The sequence below is a fragment of the Pecten maximus genome, chromosome 6 (assembly GCF_902652985.1).
Source record: "Pecten maximus chromosome 6, xPecMax1.1, whole genome shotgun sequence".
Classification (NCBI taxonomy): domain Eukaryota; kingdom Metazoa; phylum Mollusca; class Bivalvia; order Pectinida; family Pectinidae; genus Pecten; species Pecten maximus.
Genome location: NC_047020.1, coordinates 20102735 through 20110726, shown reverse-complemented (window position 1 = coordinate 20110726; position 7992 = coordinate 20102735). Strand labels below are relative to the sequence as shown.

General features: G+C 34.0%; 1 protein-coding gene across 1 annotated transcript in view; it reads right to left on the bottom strand.

The window, feature by feature from the left end:
• Positions 1-2712: 2712 nt before the first annotated feature.
• LOC117329192 (large neutral amino acids transporter small subunit 2-like) overlaps positions 2713-7992 on the bottom strand; it is a 40775-nt gene continuing 35495 nt past the window's right edge. The window contains exon 10 of the mRNA XM_033887001.1: positions 2713-7830. Within this exon, the coding sequence (XP_033742892.1) occupies positions 7754-7830 (77 nt within the window). The 3' untranslated portion in view covers positions 2713-7753. The remainder of the gene's footprint in view (positions 7831-7992) is intronic.

Sequence of the window (7992 nt, the reverse complement as noted above, 5' to 3'; positions counted from 1 at the left end):
TTTTCCTTTTTTTTGTGCATGTTTGTGATGTGGAGTGAACACCAATATAGAATGCTTATTACCTGAAAATATTGAAATTAGACTGATCCCACAAGGCATCCCTTCATGACTAGTCTGCTCCACTTATTAAGGTTGTATGCTGCTTCTTGTTTCATGCCTCTTGTTTCTTAAGAGTTCCACAATAAAAACAATCCAGTTGGATGCATATAGTGTAATGTACAATAAATTGGCAACACTACCGTAAAGTTCTCTCTTTTTTTGTTTGTTTTCCAAACTACCTGGTAGCTTTTAATGAAACCCAGATACACAGATCACAGGCTTCATGTAAAAGATAGCAGGAAACAGATTGATGAGCAGGCTAACTTTCAACTACAACACAAAACACGAGTATGATGTAATATATTGATGGTCAGTTGGGGGTTGCCTGCGTGGGTCTGTCTGTTCACTATGTACAAGTTCACAGTTTCTCAACTGTTATTTAATAAACAGTGTCAAATCATACATTCTTTCCTCACATACAATTTTTGTATAATGTAGAAAGTCATTAATAAGTAAATCCTTGTAAACTTGCTACAATAGTGAAAACAAGTTACATCAACTTATATCTATAATCTTGTTGGCCCAGATGGCAGTGCACAAGGGGTGTTACTGTGTTAGGAGACTAGAGTACACCCTGTGATCATGTAGGCGACCCAATACCTTTTCATTTCTTATCCAGGAAAAAATACCTGGCCGTCTTGGTGAAGGGCAATTGTGTTTCCACTGCAGCCCACAACCACCCTAAAACAAATCTTGTGGTTCAGAATCTGTGTACATGTATGTGTTTGAGAATTATTATATAATGTTATTATTGCTGTTAAAGACTAGTACATGTATTTGGCTGAACAAGAAAAGAGAACAAATCAAATTCAATGACAAAATCATTTTAATTCAAACAATTCACGCAACAAAAATTGTACCTACAACAGATAGGTAATTAGCTGTGCCCAGAGTACATACATTGTACATCTTGAACTGGACATCATAAGCCGAGGTCATGATCAGTCTACTCGGGCAAGGTTACAAGTTGTAAATAACCCAAATGGAAGTTCTTAGTGAGGAAAGACAGCCAACATAATTTGTCTACATGGTCACTATTAAATAACAGTTGACATTTACTGAAAGACAGTTTGTAGCATCACTAAGCAAATTATTTCAATAACAAAGCGCTAAAAATATATATATAGCTGATCACTGTTTATTTTATTTTTTTAAATGCATGTTAATTTGAAACCTGTTTGATCAGACACCTTGTGGGATACAGAATACAAAATAAGGTCTTTTGTTTGGTAGCTTTTAATGGTAATGAGATTATCTATGTTAGAAAAGATGTCAGAATATTCAGGGTTCTGATTAAACAGGTTTTGTTTATCACTTTATCCCGACACTAAACACGGTTTAACAGTATTGACACTACCCACCAGAAATCAAATCACTTTGAGATCGCACAGGAAATTGTAATCAGCATATCTCACCTATTCACCGATTTTAACAAACTTGTTTTTAGTGAACAAAAACAGATCACCCTTTTTTAATGTCATAAACTGAATATACAGAAAATTAAAACATTGGGAGTAATATTTCTGACACACAAAATGGATTACAAAAAATTCAGAGATTATACAGTTTACACATACCAAACCAAAATGTTTTACAAAAACAAAGACTTTCTCAACACTGCAATGTCCTGAAAAACATCAACAATACAGTTGCGGATCAGAAAAGCTGCCAATAAATTGAGAACTATTTGTGCTTGACTAATAACATCCAATCACTTGGTCAGAATCAAAACAATATTTCAACAATAACATGTAGTTACACGTGAATTTATTTTACTGGTCGAGCAATTATTTTACCACTAAAGCATGCAACAGCTAAGGCAGAACTAGGTGGCTATATACTAATCCACACCTATATATAGGCTAAGAATCTATAACTTTTATATCTAAAACAGGCAAAGTTAACAAAAAAACAACTTTACTGCATTTTTACCGAACTTCTGTGATAAAGGAATACAAATCAAATGGAAGAAGAGACACAGCAGCATGTCCATTCTTTATTGGTGTGTACAGAGTAAAAACGAGGATCAATGTGAATTCTACATTGGCACAAATTGGACTGCATATATAACGATCAGATGTACTGTTAACTAAAATTTCTTCCACTAAACCTACTTTTTTTTTCTTTTTTTTTTTCGCAAATTTATTTCTTTTATGATGATGATGATGATGATGCCAAGATGCCAAGATGCAAGGTGATAGTAATTATTTGACTTCAGCTTACCAGGACACTGATAATTATTCACATACAGAATAAATAAGTATGGTCTTAAGAAATGGAACAAAACCATTGTGTTTTGAAACACATGGGGTTCTCAATGTTCTTTCTCTTTGACATAATTTTAACACACCTTCTTTCAAGAACCATGGCTGTTCATGGGGATGGCATGCAAGGGAACTCCTATATGTTGTTCAAGAGGCCCCATATGTTGTTCAAGGAGGTAGTCACCAACTACTACAATGAGACTGCCTCAAAATGATCTTGGCTGTTCATGGGGAGATAAACCCAGCAAAAAAAATCCAAGATACAACTTAACAATGCCTAGAAGGGAGTAATTTTAAACATGAAATCTCAAGTAAGTTTACTCAAACCATAACACAAGACTTGGGGGGGGGGGGGGGGGGGAAATCACCCCACTTATTTCTGTCAAAATGTCCCGGTCCCGAAATTCTAGTGTTGACTACAGAGGAAACTATGTCTACTACAATTTACAAATGAAACAACTTGTTTAAGTGTGAATTTTTAGAAAGGTACAGCATCGGCCTATACTAGTTTGTCAGTTAGGGCACTATTTACATTTATTGGCCTATACTAGTTTGTCAGTTAGGGCACTATTTACATTTTGTTTATATGTGTTTTTGCATGATTATCATTTGATCTTATGTCATGAATACAATATCATTGGCCAAAAAAAACATTCATTAACCAATGAATACAATACAAAAAACTTGTACCTAGTGGTATAAACATAGCACACCTATAATACTTACAAACATTATACTTTTAATAATAGTTGGCTATATATTTCACAGCAAATAGTGCTTAATTAAACAAAATATTTCTGAAGTCGCACTTATATCTTACCAAATCCATTGTTCCTCACATGCTTCTGAAAATCATATTTCAACACAGTGAAGTTTGTATGTAACAAAGAGATTCTGTTAATCAGGCTTCCACATCACACCACATTTTAACTGAAGTCGCAAAACGTACATCAATTTAACAGTTGATGTTACACGATTTGTACAGGTGAACGAATGCTGTAATATTATATCTACATTACAAACTTATCTGAAATATCATTTCATTTACATAATCTAGACTTACACAAGTATTAGACACCATTTCACACCTGTATGATTACTGTCGATGCAAAGATTAGCCATGACCTTAATATTATTAACACAACAACAAAAAAGTACCAAATTTGACAACTTGTTTGACTGTAAATATGTACATCAAATGACTGGATTCAAGGATTAACAAAACAAAAAAGGCACTTGTGAGGGAATTGGCAACCCAACATCTGGTAAAAGAAGCCTATATGTTTACATGTACAATGTACTACAAAAGTAGGAATTTTACCTGTGGAGCAGTGAATTCCAAAAGGTACATCTTATATTTTATCTTCTAATTCATAAAACAGACTTGAATCCTAAACACACAAAACACTGTGACAGATATTTACAGATTTTAATATGTATCATTTAACATTCAGAGCAAAGTGGGACAAGATATGAATCTAGAAGATAAAGGGATACAGTGCCTATGTAATATTTCACATTATTTGTGAGGAGGGATACTTACACTGAAATATAGTACAAGGGATCCTGTCTAAACCAAACTATGATTATGTTGTTATTTTAAAATATCTTCGACTGTTGTGAACAAAAAACGTACAGATACAAAGATATTTTAATCATAATCCATCAGTAGGGAACAATTCAATGACATGTAAGATAATATCATTCACAACAATTATTATGAGATTTGATCGTACATGTTATAATGACATGACAAACATAATAACATTTAATACCGTGATCATGTAAAACTAATAACTGATGTGTGGGATATCCCTCCAATATAAGTGACAGCAGATCACGTGCAGGTTTGCTATAATTTGGTTAGCCCGTATATAGGAAACCTCCGATGTGTCAATATCTATAAGAGGTATTCACACATATCTAAGGTCACCTGATATGACCCTGGCGGTAATAAGATATTCAGGCATAGTACTTAATAAGTTAATCCATGAAATGTGTAAATCAGCTTGATACTAACTTGATAACACATCTCACACAGTGTTCATTTCGATTAGTAATAGTGTGAGCATAATAAATAAAATCTATTACATAGCCTATCAAACTTGGGACCTAGACTTACTACTCTTATAATGCTCAACTGATCAAGCTAAAGAGAAGTTCTGTCTAGCCAAGTTACTGTGATGTCGCATTCATGAATTAAGAGATCTGGGGCCTGTTCGTTTATGCGGACAAACCCGTTTGTCAGTTTTTAAATGTAATATTTCAAACATATATCTTGACGAATCTACAAATGTAAATACAGGCCTTGGAAGTCTTTGTCAAGGCTCGCCTGAAAACAATATAAAATCACCAGGTGAGTCTTTGTTTGATAAACCAACAACATCGGTCAGAATGGTTCAACGGTTTGGACAGCAAAAAAGAAAACGGCCCAGGAGAACAATCTCTGTAGCCACTGCATGTTGTCAGCACAGTTAGATAGGTTTATCATTTAGTTACAGGGTACTGATGTGAGTCATCGGAATAAAACCTAAAAGGAGTCATATAGGGGGTAAATCCAATATTAAACAAACTAACCTTAACTAGTCTATAGTTTGTATACTTGAATAAACAGTACAGAGATTTCCATAGACACATCAGTCCTTTTATAAATATTTAATAAGTACAGATAATCAGATTCAAAACACTTGTTTTATAAATATGTACCTTGATACAAAAGGCTCTTTTTATAAATATCTATCAATCTGATTACCCTACAGTGTCTCGATTACAGACTAGTTCTCTTTATCATCAGTACATGCATTATGCAGGGATAAGATGTACAGTTAATCCAATATTCTCTCGTTATTATGTACATGTAATGCTGGAAAAAGACAGCAAAACCATGTAACCCAGTTAAATTTCTCTCATTATTATGCAATTTTTATTAAAACTTATTCATGAACTTTTAATAAAAAAAATTCTCATTCACATACGACAAGATGACTGAACATATAAACAAATGCATGTAAATATATGTATAATTATCTCCCTTTCTATCTGTATTCTATTTCTACTCTCACTCCATCATATCACTTTCCATTTCAATACAGATCATGTGAGAACAACAACACTGTTTTTAACTGCAAAATGTACCACTGCTGGTAGATTTGTTTGTAATGGTAGAGCACTATTAAAGTCAGTCAATTATTATGCAACACAGTCTTGAAGGACACACACATACAGGAGAAAGGTCTGTGTAAATGGAAATTACATCATTAAATGTAAGACCAAGAAACTAAAGTATGATAAAATACAAGCACTTTTACCGGTTATCATCCATCTGTTGAGATTCTATAGCATCAAACAAAGTATCAATCTGATAAAATGAGAAAGAAAACATTTGAAAGCAAAGCGGTCATCAAATTTCGAGATTCTGAATTTAAAGTAAACCTCAGCAATAAATCTACAGCACAGATTTCACACTATTTTATAATAAAAAAACTCTGACATGGGAATTGTTCAATATGAAAGCTTCACTACCTTATATACTGACTAGGGGAAAGTCTAGTAAAAGTTAGATAGGAATTTCAAGGGGAGGCAATTAGCTCTTTGTCATAAGGACAAAAGTCAACTTAAAACAATTGAATACATGCACAATATATATTGTTTTTCATGGAATATTTTAAAAACCGTAATAAATATGTTGTAATAATAAAATGCACAAAATTCTTCAATAATTACAGAAGATTTAATTTGGTTTGAATCCACATGTCGTTTGATTCACAAATTCAAACCTCCTGTAATTCCAAAATAATATGCTTTATCGAATGAAGCAAAAGTACATGTATAGCAAAAGCAGCACTTATTTTGCCATCACTGCATCTAAAGCTAAACAGAATATTTCCATTTTTGTAATATTGCATATATGGAAACATTTCTGTTAGGGCTATACTCCAGAATTATTAGTGAGGGAGGGGTGGGAGGCATTTGCAATAAAATTTGATGGTTGATGGGGGTAATATTATTATTACATGTATACCCTTAATGGCCCATCAACACTCAACAGGTTATTAGGACCAGTAAACAGTGAGCTTAAAAGGTTTTAAATCAACGTGAAACAAACTAAATATGTTAGTACAGATAAATACGTATACTATAAAAAGATATATATGCTAATGCAAGTCGTGTCTTCTGGTATTCCTTAAGACACTAAATATTTTAAAATTTGATAGGTCTGAAAAAATGCCTTCCATCCCTCCCACACAGATAATTTTGTAACAGCGAAGCAAAATGTAGAAATGCACTAAATACAAGAGGCACACGACCTTGTCCAGTATAGAATATCGAGCTTACAAGAGGCACACGACCTTGTCCAGTATAGAATATCGAGCTTACAAGAGGCACACGACCTTGTCCAGTATAGAATATCGAGCTATCAGAATACCTCAACAAAGTTTATTCTACTTACATGTGTAATTCCTGTGTTTCTTTGGTGCAGTAATTTTTTTTATTGATATGTGATTTAAAATGAAAATATGATGAACTGTTTTCCTATTGAATACCATACATATATACTTTGTATATCTTGCACATGATAATATATGCAATCAGTCTAGTTGTGTAATATGACAGTTTATGGCAGTTGGAAAGGTTTGCCACAGTACAAGTTTCACCTCGAGAAATGAAGATAAATTCACTATGAATGTTGATTCTGTAAATACTTCAAAGCTTGTTTTTTCTACTGTTACGAGTGAAATGAACGCAGGGCAATTCATTGTGATTTTACTGCTGAATTGCAGTTTACATTATCTAAATTTCTCAAACATTCGAGAAATCTATTTTTCAACTTCCTTGATTGTTTCAATGTGAAGTTTTTCTTATTTAGCGATCTTTCTTGATTGTAGGGCTACCCTTAGACTAGTGATTCCTGCAGTGCTCATTACACATGTACTATTTCTCAGGCCTCTGTATTTAATGTCCCTCCTACAGACAGGGCTACCCTTGTGATTACCAGTGTCTCTGGCCTCTGTATTTAATGTCCTCCTACAGACAGGGCTACCCTTGTGATTACCAGTGTCTCTGGCCTCTGTATTTAATGTCCTCCTACAGACAGGACTACCCTTGTGATTACCAGTGTCTCTGGCCTCTGTATTGATGTCCTACTACAGGCAGGACTATCCTAGTGATTCCCATAGATCTGATAACCGTTGTCTGTGGCCTCTGTATTAGACTATTAGTGTCCTACTACAGATTTTGTGTCAGCCATGTTTAGTATTACATCTTTCCTTCCCCATTCTGGCATTCACATATTTGTGTCTTGACTGCCGCTTTTCAATACCATTTTTTATATTTTACATTTCCTTCTAGCCTATGATCATTTTGACACTTCTGTGCTGCCGTTGGACAGCCTACTCCCAGTTAACTTCGTCTGCGTTGTCTGGAGGTAGCACCATCAACAGTTTCTGGGTTGCTTGTGTGAATGAATCTGTTAACAGAAGAGAAAATATTATTGAGTTCTCAGTCATAGGTCTCAGCTGTATCCCAAATTACGATATAAAGACAGGAAACTTGCTACATAATTGAAAATTAAGGATTATTCTATTCGATAGGAATGTGATATATAAATTATCTATGTAAACCATGAAAA